Raw genomic sequence first — 22,583 nt, 5'->3', positions numbered from 1 at the left:
GACTCATCCTTGTAAAGAGAGAGCCAAAAATTGATTTTAATGGTCTCACTTAAAAGAAAACTCAAGACATCCTTGATCTTACAACTATATTTTTGGTTTTTCTCAAAAATATTTCATTCCTTGCCAATGACATTTTGGAAGTTTCTTTGAATTTTTTACTTCTTCCAAAGCAATGTCAATCATGATAATAAAATAAAATAATAATTAAAAAAATCAAAAAGCCATAAATATCAAAGTAATAACATAGAGTATGTCCGTGCAATTTTTCCACAAAATGCCATAAAGTGAAAACAGTGTGTACCAATCATCAAACAAATCATAAAACTGTCTCACCCCCCACTAAAGATATTGCATTGTCCCTAATGTGAAAATAAAAGAGAGTAGAGGAGGATTGAGACTTCATATGGTGCACTAGGCGCTCGGATCCCTATCGGTGAACGATCCCACTGTCTCAATAGAAGCCTCATCAGACTGGGCTCCTCTCATCAAGTATGCTATGAAGGGTGACTCATTATCATGTTGAGTGATAGAACTAGCCCCAACCATCTGTGTATGCTTTGCATCCCTGGATAACTTCATGGCAAGTTCAACCTATCGAGCTTCAGGTAGCCTCTCTATAAGATCAACCTCAGCCTCATCATCAATGTCCTCATGGCCCTCTTCGAAAAAATTATCAAATAGAAGCACTGGGCATGAAGTATCCGATGGAAAAGAAATATCCACCTCATCAAGACCAAATGAAGGTTGTCCAGAGTGAATCTCCGCCCGTAAACTATCAAGGTTTGCCCTCACAGATGCCAACCCCTCATAATCTCTCCTCGCCTCAAGCGTGGTCACCCTCTATGCTAACTTTGCTAAATGGGCACAAAGAGATGTTATAGAATCCTAAATAAAATGGGGAACGTCCGCCACCAATCGGGTAAGAGTATCATTTTTTGCCAATGTCATGGAAGTAACCTTGGCAAACATTACCATAGAAGGCCATGTTAACTTTTTGGAATGAGATGGTGGTACGATGCTCGATGATAGAGGAGTATCAGCAAAATACTGATGGGTCTCAGTATCAAGTGTCGAATCTGTAGGAATCTCCACCCCTCTGAGCTCGGCAATCTTTTCGCACCCCAGTCTACCAAAACCAAAGCTTTTCATTTTAATCTTGTAGGGTTATCCACATCCTTACACTGTGTGATATCAATGACGCCGATGTATATAACCCGATGATCAATCTTAGAGAGTAGCGGGATTTTAAACTTAAGGTAAAGCATGGGTATGAGTGTTGGAAAGGGCAATAAAGTACCCGGTTGCTTTGACCTCGACTTAATCATCTCTGCTATCAACTCTCCCAGATTGATAACAATTTTATCCATGATGCACCCAACAATGATGGCCTTAGCAACCACGATATCTTTGTCATTTCTTGAGGGAAGTAAATGGTTACCCATAATTCCAAGCCAATATTTGGCTTGAACCGAAAGATCTCTCCTCTTGATTTGGCCTACACAATTAGCCCATGGAGGGAGACTATTAGAAATCACCCTAGAAAGCCATGGATAACTCTGACGTCCGCCAAATATCAACCTCTTGCATTGGACCATGCGATCTAAGTCACAAGCAAAATAGATCTCATTGATCTTCGAAGCCGTGCAAGGGACTTCCACTCCTCAAACCAATACACTCTCGAGGAAAGGTTGGCGGCAATTGGCATTTTATATTTTTGTTCATTGTGCCTAACAACATCGAAAGCATAGAACTCCCGAACAATCATCGGGAAATAGCATAATGGGTGAGAAAAAGCCATCATATCTGTAAATATTCCCGAACCCGTTCTTTAATTTTGGCAATGATTTCAAGGATATGGGTTTCACCTTCTTTCACGTCAAAGATATTCTTGGGATTGAACCCCCGAGTCATTACCCACCCATCATATAACTCCTTCGCACCTTCTACACCAAACTAAATTTGATTTGTTTCCTTTCCTACCTCCCGTCTATGTTCAATGATAGCTTGGACATTCGTGACTTTCTGTCACGCCCCAAATTCCACTGGGGCAGATAGGCACCTAATTTGGGAGAACCAACTCGTAGCCCTGTAGTTTTCATGCAAGTAACTATGGCATTCAAAGATTCTGCTAGTATGGATATGATGCATTGATAAAACAAACAATGTAAGTAAGTCCAAACCTACATATACAAGACTTGGCCATTGGGGCCACAACATTAAAAGAATACAATACTACCACACTTAACTTCAAATTAGTCTGCAAGCCTTTAAAAGACATATGGACTTAGTTAAGGTAGGGGCAAACCCCCACCTTGCTCATAGCTACTATATAATACCAAAATACATATAACAGACTCGAAAAGCTCCGAACCAACTTGGATCTCACCGACAGCAGCTGGATGTCCTGTGCTCCTACGGGGGTAGTCTACTAGCTGGAGTACCTGTACCTGCAGCATGAAAGATAGTGTCCCCCAAGAGGGTGTCAATACGAAGAGTGTACTGATTATGTACGGCATGAAGTGACTATAAAACAAAATCATTTATCAATAATTAACAATAAAGATAAGGATAGAATACCAATTTTGCTTATACTTATGGGATCATGTACATTACATCCTTTACTTTTTTTTATTCTAATTTACTTTATAAGATTATAAGGCATAATACAAATAACCTGCTGATCAGTGGTAAAAGAGGACGACCCATGCTAGGCATTTTAACCCCTGGGATACATTTATCATAAGTACACAAATCGGGATCGACCCATGCTAGGCTTTCCTTTAGCCCCTGGGATACCACCCGTAATGTTGGGATCGACCCATGTTAGATGTTTCTGCCACCCCTGGGATACCACCCAAAAATATATATAGAATCACTTCAGATCATTTTTTTCACCTTTAAAGTTGTTGTTTTCGTGGCCATGTATTAGATTTGGAACTTTGGACCAGTAGCAAAAGGTATGCAAAAATGCACTAGATGTAGTAGAAATGAGATAGAATACAAAAATAATAGAAATATAACATATAGGAGCTTAACTAACACCATGGGTAATGTTAACTAAGAGAACAACTTGTAAGGATTATTTCTGAAAGCACCCATATCATACTAGTATTTAGAAAGAAAAATGGACAGATCTAGTAACAAACACATCTTTAGGTGCTTTAACAACCTAACAAGTTAGAATAAGGTTGTTAGATACCTTGGAGGTTGTACGTTGCAGTTATGTATAACTTGAAAGGAAGAACGCTTAGGAAGATTACTTTGTAACAAAGGAGTTAGATTCATGCCAAAGAGTATAGGATCGATGAACCATATATACCTTGCTGCACAACTGATCACACTTTTACTTAACGTCTTCCCTTTTGGATTACTAATATACAATAGCATAAGACTAGTATTAGTAGATAATTAACATATTCACATCATTTAAACTTACTAAAATAGTAACTGGGTAGTAATCCACGATTAACTAATCCAAGGGTGTTCTCTCAACCTCGTTCTTCTCCAATTACATTCACACGCAATGTAACTTCTTATAAGATCCCCTTAATAGTTTTATCTTTATTGTACTCTCAAAATAGTATATCAAGTGATGTGGGCAATAAACTTATGCGACATTAAATTCAGTGGTGTACCATTATACCCTTTTTCTACCTTTCAATGGAAATTATTCATACCTTTTTCCCAATGTCAACTATACATCCCCCAACATACATAAATAAAATTGATCCAAAACAACCCTAAATATCCCTCAATATGGCAACCAAAAATTGAACTCACCATCCATTGAGTTCTTCACAACATTATATACATAATCCTCAACCAACACACGTATATAGGAAAAGAGCAAAAATAGAAAGTAGCCATACCTTAATTTCGGTGGTAGTTTATTCCCTTAATGTATATCTCTTAAATAGCTTGATCCCTTTACTCACAAACCAAAAGTGAAGAGGAAAATCTCTTAATAATCAAGGATAAAGGGACTGCTAAACTAAAAAAAGGATATCTTATAGTTTAATCATGGAGAACATAATTCTTATAGTATTCTTAAGATGTTCTCATGATTTGCTAACTTACCTTTAGCTTGGAAGGAAGGTTTCCAAAGAACCCTAGTGGAATTTTAGGACTGCTGAATAGCTAAGAGAGGACAAGAGAGAAAATCTTGAAAGCTATTTTTTTTTGGCTAGTTAAAATGAGCTATAAGGGCTGGTTTTAATCCCTTTAAAAGAGCTGCTCTTGGCCGACTTTCTTGGTCATTTTTGGGCCATAATTTATCAAGTAGGTGATGCACCTACTTGCCCATTATATTGGGCCTTAGTGGATTAAAAACTATTGGGCCTTGGCTGCCCATTCTCCTCCTTTTCTCTTCTTTAATTTGCCAGAATTAACTTAAGTATGTGGTAGTGTATTTGGCCCAATAAGCTAGTCAAGGGAGCCTTAATAGGCAATGCACCTACTTAGTTCTTAGGTTGGTCAAAAGGTCAAAGTAGGTGATTCACCTACTAACTTAAATAAGTCAAGCAAGCACCTCAATATTTTATTCTATTTTAAGATCAAAATTCTTATAGTTAAACTTAAAACTTATGTACACTTGGTCACTTCATCCTTTAAATTCAAATACCTACTTAAGGGTCCAAGTTTAGATACTCTCATTGATGGTAACATAATCATACCATGTTTCAATATATGCGAGAATTCCTTTAAACCTATCTTACCACCCCTTATCACATAGGATACTTGAGCCCTTAACCTACCCTATAAGTCCATATCAAATGCCACATGAGTAGAACTAGTACATGTGGAATATAGGGTGTTATATCCTACCCCCCTTAGAAACATTCATCCTCGAATGCTAGCATAACTAGCTAGCCTAAATGAATATAAGACTAAGTTTAAAGTCGTTTATATACACATAATACTTATGTAGTTATACTTACTTGTTTATACCCTAAATCAGCATCTTTGGACCAAGTATTTAGATTCAAATAAATAAGGGTACTTTGACTTCAATGCTTCTTCGGTTTCCCATGTGATTTCTTCTACTTGCGGGATCCTCCAAAGCACTTTTACTGAAGCTACTTCTTTATTTCTTAACTTCTTAACTTTCCAATCTAGCATAGCAGTAGGCACTTCTTTATAGGTGAGTTCTTCCATAACCTACACATCTTTAGTAGGAGTAGTATATGATAGATCTCATATGCACTTGCGAAGCATTGAGACATGAAACACCGGATGAACCATTGAAAGTTGTTGGGGTAGGTCTAACTCATGCCACTTCGCCAAATCTTTGAATAATTTTATATGGCCCTATGTAACGGGGACTTAGTTTTCCCTTTTTACCAAACCTCATTGCCCCTTTTATTAGAGACACCTTCAAGAACACCCAATCTCCTATAGCATACTCTAACCCACTTCTTCTAGTATCCGCATATGATTTATGTCAACTTTGAGCTATTTATAACCATTGTTGTATCACCTTAACTTTTTCTATAACTTGATAAACAAGATCTGTCCCAAATAAGGTAGTTTCACCCACTTCAAACCACCCAATTGGTGATCTACACTTTCTTCCATATAAAGCTTCATAAGATGCCATTTTGATACTTAATTGACAACTATTAATATATGCAAACTCAATTAGTGGAAAATGATCTCCTGCCTTACTAATGTGTTGAATGTTGCTTTCCATGCCTTCATCTTCTTCTTCATCCCTTCTCTGCTCTATATGTTCATCATTTTCCTCTATTAATTCTGGTGCTTTTGTAGAAGGAGAATCTTGTTCTGTGATCTACTTTTCTTTTTAAGTTGTGGAATAACTCAAGCTTTCAAGAGCATGTTATTGTCAATCCTGTTGAAACCTGTTGCTGGATTGTTGAGGAGTATTCACTTCTTTTGAATTGTTTTCTCTTATTGACTTCTTTGTTCCTTCTGCTGATTTCCTAACCTTACTCAATCCTGATGAGCTACTGGCCTGATTTTTACTCTTTTCCTCATCATGAGATTCAGTAGCTTCCTCCAGTTTCTTTTTTTTTTTTTATCACTTTTGCTTTGTTTTATTCCCTTCCCTTTTCAAGTCCACGATTCCCTCACTTTTCCTGCTTCCTCATTTATTGGTTTCTCTAGATCCTTACCTTGTTCTGTTTTTCCTAGTGCATCAAATTGATTGCCCATGGCTACTCCAACTTTATTCCATCTTGTTTCTTGTCTCCATTTGCCTTGATTTCTATTTTTATTTCCACCTATTTTTTTTCTTTGCTCTTTAAATTTTCCCTAATTGTTATCCTTTTGTATCCTTTCTACTTTTTGTCGCTACTCATTCTTTCTTTTCTGTAAATCACACTCTGCCTTATTATTGTTTTTTGTATTCTTTTCTTTTTGCTGGTTGTCAGTTTCTTCCTTTTCTTCCCTTTTAGGATATAATTCTAGATATTCTACATAACATTGTTGCTCATTATGTTCCAGAATCATGCATGTTTTAAAATTTTTAGGGACATAATCATATTTTATCCTTATCCACTTCTTAGTAATTTCTCCATTTTTCTTTTTCACACCAATGTTAATGCTCTTAGGAAATTTTCCCAATAGATCAACCTTTACTTTTACTCACACAGTTGGGTCTAGTCTGATTTTTAGTTGCCATATCAACTTGTAACGGCTTTCCTACTATTGTTGCCAGTGAGAAAATAGTCTCTCTTCCAAAAAAGTTTGGAGGGAGTGATGGGAACAAGATCCATGCAATAGCTATTATTGTTTCCTCCTTCGAATTAAACATAGGATCCCACTTCAAAGTTCTCACGGTATATGACCAATTACGATGACTAATGTAGAAGGCTGGCTTTGAAAGTAAGTGGACATAATCTTCTAATTGTGTAGCCCTGATCAAAATAAGTCTATTGCTCAACAGTCTTATATTGCATTTACCTTTCAATTCACATTGTTTGGAAATTAATTTTCTCAGACCTTGAATATCCAATCATCCATACAAAAAACTTCCAATAACTGCATATTGCAGGTTTTCGTTGACTATCATTTGATCCACTTCTTTTTGTTCCCACAATATTCTAGGTTCTCCATGTAAGTATGATATTGGCTAAGGGTATAGGTTTTTGGTTCACTGGTGTTGGTTTTAGAAAAGTTGCATAAGTGATATTAGGGGGATCTGGATTGATTTGACCAACCCTCATAAGGGGTTGATCATTGGCCGGAACAACCATATTGTCATTGATTTACCGTGAAAAATTAAGGTTTTGGCGGCTATAGGTTTTTTCACTAGAGAAGGGGTTCTTAACTATTTAATATATGAATGAAAACATACGTAATTTTATTTTAATTTTTTGAAATTTACACTAAGGGTGTGTTTGGTATGAAGGAAAATATTTTCCTAGAAAACATTTTCCTGAAAAACAAGTTGATTTCTTACTTATTTTCTTATGTTTGGTTGGTAGATGGAAAATAATTTTCGAAAAATATTTTTTAGTATTTGATTGTTGAATGAAAAAATATTTTTAAAAAAATACATTTTAGTGTTTAGCTAAAGCATAAAAATATATTTTAGAATCCTTTTTTAAAATATAAATTAAAAAAATTAAATCCTTTTTTGGGAAGGGGGTTGGTAGGCAGGCGGGTGGGGATGACAGAATAGTTAGTAGGGGTAGGGTAAGAAAGAGTTTTGAATTTTGTTTGTCAAAAAAAATTAAAAAAAATTAGCGGAGCAGAGAGGTTAGTAGGAGGTGGGGGTCAGGGTAGGGGGGTGAGGGGGAAGGGGGAAGAAAAAAATTGAAATTTTTAAAAATAAATTTAAAAAGTTTAATTTTTTTTTAGGGTAGGGGATTTGGGGGTGAGGGAAGAGATGAGAGAGGGGGTTGGTAAGGGAAGTGGGGAGGGAGGGTAGGTAAGAGAAATTTAAATTTTTTTAAAAAATGTAGATATTATTTTTGAAAGGGGGCTGGTAGGGGTAGAGGTGGATAGGATAGGGGTAGGGGATGGACTAAGAAAAAATTTTGAAATATTTTTTAAAATAATTGAATTTTAGGGGTGGGGTGGGGGTGGGGGTAGGGGTAGGGGTAGGGTGGGGTAGGCATAGGGGTGGTGTCGGGGTGATGGGTATTGGGGGCGGGGATAGATGATTCTGAGAATTGAATGAACATTTCAACTTTAAAGTGAGGTTGAAAGAGAGTTTTGCAAAAATGTTTTTCTTAATTTTTGAAGGAAAGTTATTTTCCTTAGATTTAAAGAAAATAAGTTGGTTTGAAAAACATTTTCCAAAACATATAAGCCAACCAAACATAAGAAAACTGGAAAATCTTTTTCAGAAAATGTTTTCGTTCGTACCAAACACACCTAATAGCTCCACTGTCAATTAAATACCATGAAAACATTGGCTTAACATTCAATACAAGAATTTCTATCAGTCAACAGAGAACAAAAGAAAAGTCAAGAAGGAAAATTACTTGTGCAAGCTGAAACGAGAGTGATGCAAAGGAGGCCAAGGTACTTTTCCGATGACCCAAAGCTGAACTGATGGCTGACATAGGGGAACATTGCAAGAAAGACAAAGGCAGAAATTGGGAAAGAACACCTCAATTTGAAAACCCTACTGAGTGTATATTTTTTCCTCTTTATTTTTTTTTCTTTTTATTTTATTTTGAATTGGACCGGGTAATTTTCATGAATACTGGGGAAAAGACAGAAACGACACTTCAAATTAAATTATTTTTATGAAAATGATCATGAAATTTAAATTCCACTTTCTAGCCATTTCAATTTACTGTCTTGTTCTATACCGTTACTACACCTTCTATACAGTTTCTATACATATTTTATACATATAAATATTCTATACGAAAATTATATAATTTTGATACACAATTTATACAATAACTGTACTTTTTTTTTTACACGTTTTATACAATAATTATATAATTTTCTTACACTTTCTATATATTTTTTATATATATTTTATACATATACATATTTGATAAAACTATGAAATTTCTATACATATATCTTATATAGATACATATTCTATTTAACAACTATATCATTTTTTATATAATTTAATTATTATTTCTAAACAATAAAAAAAACAAAATAATTGATTAGTTTAAAAAATTTATAACAAACAAAAATTGAAATATTTTTAAAAGGACCGAATTATCCAAGTTGAATACTGTATCAATATTGTATATAGACTATCAGTATTGTATAGGAACTGTATATATCCTACGTAGGCCAAAATAACTCAAATTAAGAATGACTATAAAACAAAAATAGTATATATGACTGACGACTTTTTGAAAAGTTTTCAAACTTAGGCTATTTATTTTATAAAGTGCTATAGAATGTCTTTATTCCATAGATATTTGGTGTTTTTTTGTATTTGGGCTTTTAATTGGATGAGTTGGTCCATTCTTGTCCAAGACATTTTATGTGTTTGATTTGATTAATAAAATTCCCAAAAATTTAACCGAAAAAAAAAAAAGCTTAACATTTAATAAGAAATCAACTAAAATGCAGCAAGGGACACATTTCATTGCTCAATCAACTATAAAGGTACATGAAAAAGTATATAATATGCATACCTAAAATATTCACAGAGAGATAAATATCAAATATGTATGGCTATAAAGTCAATGGCAGAAAGCTATCATAACATCAATCCAAAAACCTTTAGTGCACACTCTTAGATGCATATGCCCAAGCAAAAACAAAAGCAGATGCCTGTATCCATCCGTTCAAGCACATACTACCGGCTGATTTGAAAACTCACTGCTGGTCAATAACTGCCATTTCATTTGCAGAAGCAAGACTGCCTTTTGATTCCCACAATGAGTTGATCCACACTTTCCATAGAAGATATGTTTTCCCTGAAAGGATTGTTAACAATTTTATCTAGATGAATAGCAAATGACAACATTGGGCATTCATACCAACAGTAACATTTACATAAATCTCTAAAGAGGAAAGACATATTTGCCCCCTGAATTTGTCCTCCAAACTCACTTTAGCACTTAAACTTAACTTTCATTTATTTACCTCCCTTGACAACTCTCAAGTGAATTAATTTCAACCTCAAAATTGCACTACACACGCGCCACGTCATTGTCAAATTAGTGCCATGTCATTGCCACGTAAGAAATTATATTTTAAAAAAAAAAAATCCCACACACTTACTTTTTATATATTTAAAATATATATATATATATATATATATATATATATATATATATACGTATATTTAAAAGAGTATATTTTTTTTATATATGTATTTTTTATAAAAATATATATTTTATATAAATAAAATAGACCCCACCCCCACCCCCACCCCCTTTGTTCTTCTTCACAGCCCCTCACCACCACGCCACCCCCTTCGTTCTTCTTCTTCATAGACCCCATCCTCTTCGTTCTTTTTTTTTTCCTCCTTTTTCTCCCTGGCAAAGCACATCGCACACACGTTGCACACACAAAATCAGAGAAAAGAGATTAAGCGAGAGAGGAGAATCGGAGGGAGAGAGAGAAGAAACAGTGAGATGAGAGAGACAAGAATCGAAGGGAGAGAAGAAACAGTGAGACGAGAGAGAGGAGAATCAGAGGGAGAGAGAGAAGAAACAGTGAGACGAGAGAGAGAAACGGGTTGCGTTGAATTTTTCGGTGAGCAAATCCTCGCCGAATTTCGTCACGCAGACTGGAAACTGATTACACCAGTCGGAGATAGGCAAAATCGATCGAAATCCATTAGCAGCGACTTATTTCGGTTCATTCTCCGACCAAGTTCGACGGAATTTTCAAAAGAAGCCCCACATCGACTAGAATTGACTGTTTATGATCTGATTCCGCTGATATTCGACGGGAGTGGGTGAAACAAGTTCGGGTTATGCGAGAATCGAATCTGTCCGTTTGCTATTTCTTAGTATCGAGTTGATTTTGTTCGTGGTTGAGGTTTTGTCGTTCAAAGTATTCCGGTCGAAGAAGATGAAAATGTTTGTGATGAAGAAGATGAAGTTCTTTCTTGATTTTTTTTAATTTTATATATATATGTATATATATATATATACATATATATATAAATATATATATATAGTAACAATAAAGTGGGTCCATTTTAAAAAAAAAATTCACTCATTTTTTTTTTTTGGCCACGTCAGCTGTAGAGGGTGAATTTAATTCACTTGAAAATTGTTAAGGGAATAAATAAACAAAAGTTAAATTTAAGTGCTAAAGTGAGTTTGGAGGACAAGTTCAGGGGGAAAACATGTCTTTTCTCATCTCTAAAACATAGCAGAGCATTATGCCAAAAGAAACAATTGTGTATATATATACAGTGACTCCTCCAAAAGGAATTTACAGTAATACTTTAGCAGATCAATTATAGTAATGACACAAACTATTTTAACAGCTAACGGTTATAACTGATCTTGCAACCAATCTAGATCACGAGATGCTACATTGAAGAACAAGAATCCGCAGTTTATGTAGGAAACTTTCAACCACCATGTTGCACCTTTTTAGACCTAGAGCTCACTACATTCTCAGCCATGAGAAATGCATCTACAAGGTGGTGCTTCCAAGGCGCAGGTCAGCAATAGGACAAGCGCATGAAGCCAATGAATTCTCACATACAAATAGCAAATCTCTTTAACCTGCCATGTGTTCTCTCTATTAACAAAAGAAGGATCCAACTCAAGGAGCTAGTAAAGAAAACTAGAGGCAGCATTTAGTTGGAAAAAAAAAAACCATACTAAATTTAGCCCGCCCAAAAAGACTTGGGAATTGATCAGGGTTTATCAGCAAAAATTTGGACAAACAAAGACCAACAAAAATCATCAGAAAATCTCTCCTCCCATTCCATATAGGTAGCCACAGACAAAGATATCAGATTCAGTCAAAAATACGATTTTGCATAATTAAGTTTTATCACTGCACTCACTTTCTAGGAAAATCCAGATACAAAGGTATGCAACTGAATCCTACAACACAGTGATATGACTAAATCAGGAGAGATCAAATGCAAGTCCACGAAGAAGACCCAGAGATTTTCTTACTTATAAAATTATTAATCAAACAGACTAAGAAATCCTTATCCCAATACATGACTTGCAAAAACACTAACTAAAAACTTAAGTCCAGAGGGCTGATATCAACAAAGTCAGGCAGATCCAACACTTAAAAGGATGTATAAATTGTAACAGAAAGATTTGATCGAGTAAGCTAAATCCACAGTTGAATCAACAACAGACATCATTACAGACAAAGATCAGCATATTACTATACCCCAACAACAACAGAAGCTCAATTACAAGCCAGTTTGGGACAGCTTTACAAATACTCACTATCCAAGATCATACAATTTGAACACACAACAATCAAAACAAAAAAAAGATTTGGACTCAATCCATTCAATACTAAATAGTACATAATCATGACTAAGTTTTTTCAACCAAATTCATAGCAAGCACGGTACAAAAATTTACCTCAGAAATGCCTGAATCTATGCAGCTACTTGAAATCCACATTCAGAATGAATTCATCTCCAGACAATAAGTCCTCCTCTTCAACAACATCCTCACAGCCGTCCCATAAGGCTCCTCAAATGCAGAAGCTACCCAATTCCCATCCTCTTTCTTAGGCTGTTCGCTGGGCCTAATGGCCACCAAAGTTGCCCCTTTGAGCACCGTTCCATCAGGTAACTCTAAATGTGGTGCATACCAAAGGCGCATATTCAGTGCGGGCACCAAAGTCCTCTTTGAAGCTGAAGAAGCCGATAAAGGCTTAACCCTGAATTCTTCCAGCTGGTCCTTATTCATACGTAATACTCCTTGTCCATCCCCATCTGTCAATACCAAACTGTCAAGTTTTTTGTGCTCCACTATAATAGGCTGCATTAGATAATGCCTTGCAGATGCAGCAATTAATGAACTAATCGTCCACACCACACGCAACTTCAAACCCCCATTCGTGTAAAACGACTCAGGTATGTTCCCATTATCCGTTTCTACATTGATTTCACCAAGATTGTTGTTATTCTCATTCTCTGACCCATTTCGATACTGTTCGTCGTCGTTTCTGACAGTATTACTACTATGAATGAAAGACGAAGCTCCAAGGATAACGCAATTATCAAGGGTGGAATCAAAATCAGCTCTCCATCTCAACAATACACCATCATCTATTCCCAACTCACCACTAGGCAATTCAATTTTGAGAAATTTGATTTCATTGAAATTCTTCAAAACCTGTGTAGGGGAATGATGGGTAACAAAGTTATTATGATCAACATCACCATCAACGTCATCAGAGGCGGAGGCAGGGGGGCGTCTAGAAGAAATAGAAATGAATTGAGAAATTGATTGGAAGGGTTTAAGAAGACCAGAGAAGACAAGGCGGAAAAGGGAGGAGATAGGGTGGCGAGACTTGTCAGAAGTAACACAGGTAGAAGAAGATGAATCATCGTCGGCGATGACACAGTCAACACGAACAATAACGCTATCAACAAGAGGAACAAGAGAATTGAAGCGCTTAGAAACCAAACAGCATCTACCTAAGACTTTTACATCGCAGATTTTGTTGAAGACTAAGAGAAGAACAGAGTCAGGTAGCCGGTCAAAATGATCAACCGGTTCAGAATATATCCTTCCCCGTAGATCTGAGTCCATCTTCTGAACCGAGAAACTGTGTGTGTAACAGGAGGAAGAGATGGGTCTGAGGAAATTGGGGAAAGGGTTTATAGATCTAATAGAGAAGACATTATTTTAGGAAAACAGAAAGGAAGAGAGGAATTAGAGGCATCTTGGAAGAGAAATACATAGTTGTTTATCGCAGAGGGGGAGAAAGGCGATAGAGATGAAAGAGTAGGAGGATATTGGGAAGTATGTTCTGGTTTGAGGTGTACCGGGTCGAGTGTTTGTGTTTTGTTAATTTTTTTACCTTTAATTTATTTTAGGATAAAATGCTCATGTATATCATCAATGTTTGTGTTTTGTTAATTTATTTTTAAAATAAAGTTCAAATATGTGATTCAATTATTAGAAAGATTACTTATGTCATCCTTTATAATTTTAATTCATCTATGTCATTGCATTTGAAAGTTTGATTCATTTATTCCAATATTCTTACTCAAAAGCTCATTCTTACCATTATTTTGTAATGATAGCTTTACAAAATTATTTTATCATGTGGCCTCTTATTAGAGGTTCATATTACCAAATCAAATTGGGTTTACTTAAAATCAAAAATTAAAAGTTGGGTCATTAAAATGAAATTTGATCCGTACTATTAAAATAAAAATTAGACTAATTAAATAGAAAAAATAAATTCATTAAAAATAAAAATCAAACATATTAATTATGTCGAATTTTATTTTAATGGATATGATTTTTTATCTTGATTTAATCAATATTCACTACAATATTTTTGGACTAAGGCCACACTAGATCTAGACAACACTTGTAAAGTATAGCCTAAAATATTTCTGGGCACGCTTTTAAAATGTAGCCTTAATTTTTAACTTTAAGCCACAATAATTTTGACAACATTTGTAAAGGGTGCTCTTTAAAGGTATAGACTACACTTTATAAATGTTGTCATATTATTATATAATTGGCAATGCCTTTTATAAATATGATTAGACTACACTTTATAAATATTGTCATATTATTATATAATTGACAACGCCTTTTATAAATATGATTACACTTAAAAGGTGCTATTTTATTCATTTAAAACAATAATTTACAAGTGTTACCTTCTAACTTCTTAAAAATTTACACCAAAATATGGTATGCCCTCCTAATATTTCAACACTAAATTATTATATTTCCTCCAATTTCTAATTACCCAAAAAAAGAAATTATAAAACATAAAAACTTCAATATAAAAAAATTAATTCTCTCAGCTCAAAAAATCTTCAACTCTTAGAATCATTCAGCTCAAAAATGAGAGACATACAATATAACAATAAGTAAATTTTTGAACAACTTTATCTAGGGTTTTAGGCAGGTACACAATCACAAATAAAGATAGGTTCTCACCTCTTGTTTTTCACTACCTCGACTCTTTAAGGTTGATACACTCCAAATCTATCTACTTCTTTATTGTATTTTTCTTGTCAAAGTGGGACTTTTATTGTATTTTTCTAGTCAAAATTGTTGCGCATTTACTTACTGGGCACAAAGTTGCCATCAAAATCCTTAACCATCGTAAAATGAAGACTCCAGACATAGAAGAAAAACGTATGAATCTCATAGCAACAAAATTTAGTTTCTCTTTCTTTTGCCCATGATATATTTTGGTGAAATTTCACACAAGTCTATTTGAAGTACATCTTGATTAGTTCCTTTGAGAATTTCGATGGTCATACATAGAATATTTAATTTACTTTTAAGAAATAAAAATATGTAGAATATTTGTGCATCCACATGCCATACTTTGTTGAAAGTTTGTATTTTTGTTAGAGATTTTTGAGTTTTTGATGTGTAACTCGAGGTGTTCTTCCAAGCAATTTAAGTTGATATGCAATTGAGATGCAATTTATTTGTTTGCTTGACTAGGATTTGGAGTGAGGTACACACATTATCACAATTTGAAGTGAGGGTTTTAGATCGCACAATTTGAGTCAGCGATTGCTCCGATTGCATACACTGTAACAACATTCAGCTCCTATTGCTCATATTATCTATTCGATCTCTATTGCTATTTTCATCCCAGATTGAAGCACACTATTTTAAAGAATTGAAAAATTGGTTTCCATAAAAAATTAGATTGAAATTTTTTCTCTATATCTGCAAAATTGACTTTTGATTCTGTGGAATTGGATTTTCTTCAGTTGACCTCCTAAGGTAAGTTTTGATTAACCTATCATTCTCGTAGTAGATTCATTTGTTTTACAGTTATACTAGTGTGATCAAACAAGAAAGATCCTAATATAATGTTATAGGAAGGTGACTAAATATATATTGTTAGACAGATTTCTTCCATTTTGGTCCATCTTTTAGACAATGACTTTCAATTTTTCAAATATAATGTCTGATGATTTCTATATATTGTTATAACAATTGATGAGAGAGAATTGTTTGGCTTGTACACGAGAGAAACTTTACAATTTTAGAAGTGGACTCTTATAGCAAACTATCCTTTAAGATTTCTGGTTACCAATGTTATGTGCAAGTTCTGTATTTCTCTGTGTTAATGTATCATGGAATGTAGACCGATGTTCATGTGACATACCATTATTGTATACCATTGATATATATGATTCAACTATATGTGGTGAATGACTCAAATATTTTTCTTCTTTTTTTAATATTGTGAAGTATTCCGTGACTGTTTTCCTTCCCCAGAATGCCCTTAATTGCTTCTGTTGATATTAACCTATATAGTTGTTATGCTGAATCTAAAAATTTTAAAAAATTTACTAGTTACGATACTCTGAGTTTCAAACACCTATTTATTGTTTGCAAATGCTTATCTACATGTTAATCTTTGCATAATATGAAGTTTCAATAGTTGTCAATGTAGGTTTATTGTTTATCCTACAACTAATATCTTAAATTATGATTTGATCTATGAGTATTACTTCATGTACTCTATGTTGTTTAGTGTATCGGGCTGTCTTTTTTCATGTTTTCTGTAAATGTCTCAAATAGATCTGTTGTACCTATAGTACTTGAGGTCAACTGAGTAAGTTATTGCTCATCTGGCAGCTCTGAATGACCCAAAAGTTAATAGGGAACCAATAGGGACTTCATACATGGACTTGATTGAGCTTCAAAAAGAGAATCTGGAGACGTTGCTTACATCTCAAAAATCACAATATGGTATTTCTTATCCTAAAAAATTCGATGGATTAAATCATGGTTACTATGGAAAATCAGAACATGGCCTTAATATGTCATATCCTAGAAGCCCTTTGGCTGGTGCAGGTCTTCCAATGCCCCATTTGGGCCGAGTAGTCCTGTAAAGTATGGGGAAAGGAACATGTGTTTTCATTCAGGGATGAGAAACTTAGCTGGCGGTGTCATAGGAGCTTGACATTCTGAGGTTGTTTCTAACTTGGGGGAAACCTTTCTTTTCTCGTTACTAGACGATTTTAAGAACAACAAGATAAGTGTTTTGTGCTTTCAGTTCAGTTATATATTTTCCGCTAGCAGCACTACCCTTCATGTCATACTGAACTTGAAAATCATACCATTACCTACAATTCTATATGAGAAATGTGGTCCAATATGGGACTTAATTTATTCAACAAAACTTAAGACTGCTACCACAATAGAGAAAAACATGATCTTCCAAGAAATTCTGTCGCAAGCCTTTTTCTTGATGACTGTTGTGTTTGGTAATTATGTGATCTAAAATATATGTTCCTCTAGATATTTTTTTTGGACGAGTATTTCATGTTATGTTTTCTCATGATAAAAAAATAATATGAATATGTGAATGAGTTGGTAGAATCTTTGCTTTTATTCATACGCTAAATTTTGATTGTTTGTCCCAAGTTTAATTAATTTCTTGACTGAAACTTCTTTGAGTTATATTTTCTGTAGCAAAAGAATGGGAAGACAGTCTTGTCTATTTATTTGATGTTATAGATATTATATCATCTTGATTATATTCCCTACGGCCAATGTATGATGCAAAATTAGTTACTTTCATCTCTTTATTTATGCAAAACGGGTACTTTTAGGATCATTCATTCTTCCTTTTACCATTAGAGTTAATATATGCAATATCCATTGTATTCCCATAAAATGAGATTTGAAAAGTTAATAAATTAATCTTTTCTAAAATAAATGATATCATTTCAAGAAAATACTCGATGAGTAGCAAAAGACTTGCAGTAATTGTAGTTTGAATTCATTAGACTATGTTGCTTCATTCTGAATATGTATCTATGAGTCTAATAGTTCTTCTAACTTTTTATACAGATGAAATTTACTTAGTGTTAGTATAATGTGTTTGTGTTCTTCTTTGTAAGAAACATTGTATAGTTCTTGAGCTTGATAAAATTTACCAAGTCTCTTTAATAGTCATTATATTGTTCTTGGGTTGGCTTAAATGTATTCAAAAAAATTTCTATTAGACTGACATAAATCCATAAATTTTAAAAGTTTGAAATGAGATCAACTTCACAGATTGTTAAGCATGCATATATACCACTTGCTACCTTCGCAAGGGATGAGGACAAAGCTTAAAAGCTTAGGGCCATAAGAGTAAGTGTTGAACAAAGAACTCCAATTAACAAAAGTATAGTAAAGCAACAATTTTTGTCAAAATGAGTGAGCATGGAATAGTCATCTTGTATCTTTTGAGTTTTAGTCACTATAATAAGATGTTCTCCTCCTCAAGAAGCTGAAGCAATTGAAGAGACCCAGAGAAGCAAATTAAGTATTTTAGTATCGTAAGTTATAATTTTTTGTTAGTGAACTGGAACATTTTATATTTTGACATTGTAAACTGAACTTTGGATGTCTTTGTGAATCTGTAAAGTCAAATAAAGTTGGAAAATAACAGGTGTAAAACTTTTACAGGAATTAAAGTTGAAAAAAAGTTGAGCATTCTTTTTAACCTTCTTTTTCTTTAAGTGATTGTTTACTTTCACATCTGAATTCTAAATCTATGAAGAAGCTCTGGGTTTAATTTTAATAGTTTTATTTGAAACCTTTTTTAGATTTTTGATGTTTCCCATTTGCCCTTATTTGAAGAATCTTTTTTTTTTATAAGCACCACGAAATGAAAAATACAAAGGACGCTAAACCAGATATATAATACTCTCTATTGTATTGCTGCTTCCAGAATATATAACTAAGGGGAAGGTAGTTTCTCTTCTACTAAATACAAGTAATAGCACATGTTCTTCTTGCCGATAGAACCTAAAACACATGTTATTCTTTGTTTTTCGTGTGCATCTTCTAAAATAAATATGATGTTATTTTACCTCAATTGTATCACAATTTTTTTGAATTACAATTTCTCTATAGTGAGCCTTATATATTTCTTCAAGGAATTCTCAAGAGCTATCACTATTGTTTCTATGAATAAGCCACTTACCGAAACAAAAGGTGAAATAAAAAAGTAGTGCAATCTTGCCAATAAGCTCCACTAAAGAATCTATTTTTGCTATGTGCTTGTACCCATTATCACTCTTCCACTTTGCTATGTTCTTCCATTCTAGTTACCAAAATACTTCCTACCAACCTACACTGGTCAGCATACGACTAACCATAACATTTGTACCTCATCACATAACTCGTTCCCATAAGCCGTATTGGGTCCAGAGACTAAAATTTCAGGAAATTTTCCAAGGTTCAAAACCCAGGGTGTTATAGTCTCCCCTACTAGGAACATTCATCCTTGAATGATAGAAAAGGTAGAGTAATCACACGCACGAGTAATTTGCATTATCTTATCAAATATATTCCCAATATATAACAAAGTTGAAAACAAAGAGGCAAAAATATTAATCTTTACTTTAAAAAACTTGAAGAATAGAGATGTGTTGAGGACACATACCTTCCGCATGAATCCCAAGAGCTGAAAATAAATGCGGATACTTAGACTTCATGTACTCCTCCTCTTCCATGTGGCTTCTTCCACCTTATGGTTCTACCACAAAACCTTAATCTAAGCCACATCCTGTATGCGCAATCGATAAATCTGCCTGTCAAAGATCTCTACCGGGATTTCCTCATAAGACAGAGAAACTGTTAATGTTTCCAAAGGAACAACCATAGAAGGATCACCAATGCACTTTCTCAACATGCAAATATTAAAGACCGAATAAACTAAGCTCAAGCTAGAAGGAAACTCCAGCTCGTGAGCAATATTACCAACTCTTTACAAAATTTTATAAGGACCAACATACCGGGGACTGAGCTTCCCCTTCTTTCCAAATTGCATTACTCCCTTCATGGGAGATACTTTGAGGAAAACCTTATCCCTAACCTTAATCTCAAAGTTTCTATCCCTAACATCCACATAGGACTTTTGGCGACTTTGGGTTGCCTTATGACTATCTCGAATCACCTTCACTTTCTCCATAGCTTGGTAAACCATGTCGGGACCTAACATGTCCACCTCACCAAGCTCTAACAACCCAATAGGAGATGTACTCCTCCTACCATGCAATGCCTCAAAAGGGGCCATACCAATACTCGAATGATAGCTATTATTGTAAGCGAACTCCACTAAGGTAGATACTCAACCAAATTGCCACCATAATAAATCACATAAGCCCGAAGCATATCCTCCACTATCTTACTAGTTCTCTCCTCTTTCCCATTTATCTACAGGTGGAAAGCAGTACTCAGACTAACCTTAGTTCCCAACCCTTTTTGAAAAGATCTCTAGAAATGAGTTGTAAACTGCGTACCATGATAAAAAATAATCAAAAAAGGCACCCCATACAGCTTCAGAATCTCCTGAAGATACAACTTCACATAATCCTCCACCGAGAAGGCAGTCAGCACTAGCAAAAAGTGGATAGACTTAGTCATCCTATCCACAATGACCCAAATCAAATCATATTGATTTTGATACCGATAAATACCGGTAACGAAGTCTATGTTGATCACTTCTATTTCCATTTAAGCAAATTAATTTCTCGATACAACATTCCTGGCCTTATGTTCGCAACCTTAACCTATTGACACACCATCCACTTGGCCACAAAGTCAGCCACATCCCTCTACATGCCACTGCAATAATAGATCTCCTTAAGATAATGATACATTTTAGTCGAGCCGGGCTGAACAACATAGCATGATTTATGTGCCAAAGCCAAAATAGTTTGTCGCAATTTGTTGACATCAGGACCACACAACCTTCCTTGGTATCGTAAAGTACCATCACCACTAATCTCAAACACCACTACCTATTGTCCGCTAACGTCACTATTGATCTTTATCAAGATAGGATCCAACACTTACTTCTCCTTAATTTCCACACCAAGATACCAGTGAGCTACTTCTTGCACCACTATACCACCATCCTTGAAGTCAAAGAGGCAAACTCCAAGATTAGCAAAGAGATGAATATCCTTTACCAATTCCCTCTTTTCTTCCACCACATGAGCTAAAATCCTTATAGATAACCTACTAAGAGCATCAGCAACCACGTTAGCTTTACCTAGGTTGTAGTGAAGACTTATATCATAGTCCTTGAGAAGCTCAAGCCATCTTCTCTATCTGAGATTAAGCTTCTTCTGAGTGAACATGTAGAATAGACTATTATGATCAGAAAAGATATCCACGTGAACACCATATAAATAATGCCATAATATTTTTAAAGCAAATACAACTGCCAATAGCTTTAAATCATGAGTAGGATAGTTCCTCTCATGCGCTTTCAATTGCCTGGAAGCATAGGTAATCACCTTCCCATGCTACATCAACACACAATTAATACCTAACCAAAATGTATCACAGTAAAACACGAACCCATTATTGCCTTTTGGAAAAGTCAGAATTAGAGCCGAAGTTAACTTATCCTTCAACTTCTCGAAACTCCTTTCAAAAGCATCTGACTAAGAAAACTTGACCTTCTTCTGAGTCAACTTAGTCAAAGGAGAAGCTATCGATTAAAAGCTTTCCATAAACTGCCTATAATACCCAGCAAACCCAAGAAGCAAACCTAAGAAGCTCCGAATGTTGAATGGATTCATAGGTCTAGGTCACCTCTTCACCATAGAAACTTTTTACAGATTCACCATGATCCCCTCGCTGGAAATAATATAACTCAAGAAAGTTGCAATGTTTAAGCAAAACTCATATTTAGAGAACTTGGCATACAACTATTGTTCCTTTAAGGTCTTCAAAACCACACGGAGGTGATTAGCATGATCCACTTCACTCTTCGAATAAACCAAAATGTCATTAGTAAACATGATAACGAAGAGATCCAAATACTGACAAAAAACCCTGTTCATCAGATTCATAAATGCCGTCGGAGCATTAGTCAATCCAAATGACATTACCAAAATCTCAAAGTGCCTAAACCGAGTATGAAAAGCCATCTTAGGGATATCCATCTCTCTAATCTTTAGCTGATATCGAAGATCTATCTTAAAAAACTTGACACCTTGCAACTGATCAAACAGATCATCTATCCTCGGACGAGGATACTTATTTTTTACCGTCACCTCTTTTAACTGCCTATAGTCAATGCAAAGCCGAAGGGAACCATCTTTCTTATGCACAAATAACACTGGTGTACCGCACAGAGATACACTAAGACGAATAAACCCCATATCCAAAAGATCCTTAAGTTTCTCCTTGAGTTTCCTTAACTCATCTGGAGCTATTCTATATGGAGGAATGGAAATTGGACGAGTGTACAAAACTAGATACAAAACTCTATTTCCTTATCCAAAGGAACACCAGGAAGATCATTTGGAAAAACATCTAGAAACTTACTAACCACTGGAACTGACTAAAAAGTAAGACCTTTCGAGTTAGAATCTTTAACTCAGGCCATGTGATAAAGTCAACCATTGGAGATTAACATTCAAGCTCTAAGATAAGAAATAAATCTCCCCTAGAAGCTAAAGAACCACCTTCCCATTCTATAACTGGTTCACTAGGGAACCTAAAGAT

General features: G+C 34.8%; 1 protein-coding gene across 2 annotated transcripts; it reads right to left on the bottom strand.

The window, feature by feature from the left end:
* Nucleotides 1–9,511: 9,511 nt before the first annotated feature.
* Nucleotides 9,512–13,916, bottom strand: LOC107857623 (F-box protein At4g18380). 2 transcript variants are annotated; one of them, XM_016702476.2, is made up of 2 exons: nt 12,471–13,916; nt 9,512–9,866 (listed from the first exon to the last, which is right to left on the bottom strand). In XM_016702476.2, exon 1 carries the CDS (start codon nt 13,650–13,652, stop codon nt 12,513–12,515), a length of 1,140 nt encoding a protein of 379 aa, XP_016557962.1. In that variant the 5' UTR covers nt 13,653–13,916; the 3' UTR covers nt 9,512–9,866; nt 12,471–12,512. The 2 variants fall into 2 exon arrangements, with proteins under 2 accessions (XP_016557962.1, XP_016557963.1); XM_016702477.2 differs by lacking the exon at nt 9,512–9,866 and adding an exon at nt 11,238–11,639.
* Between the last annotated feature and the right edge of the window lie 8,667 nt (nt 13,917–22,583).

The sequence above is a fragment of the Capsicum annuum genome, chromosome 2 (genome assembly GCF_002878395.1).
Source record: "Capsicum annuum cultivar UCD-10X-F1 chromosome 2, UCD10Xv1.1, whole genome shotgun sequence".
NCBI classification, from domain to species: Eukaryota; Viridiplantae; Streptophyta; class Magnoliopsida; order Solanales; family Solanaceae; genus Capsicum; species Capsicum annuum.
The sequence above is the reverse complement of the archived record's forward strand: the minus strand, read 5'-3'. Positions and strand labels throughout refer to the sequence as shown.

Bases quoted from the DNA above. Each gene is read 5' to 3' on its own strand.
- LOC107857623 (XM_016702476.2), bottom strand. From the start codon at position 13,652: ATGGACTCAGATCTACGGGGAAGGATATATTCTGAACCGGTTGATCAT.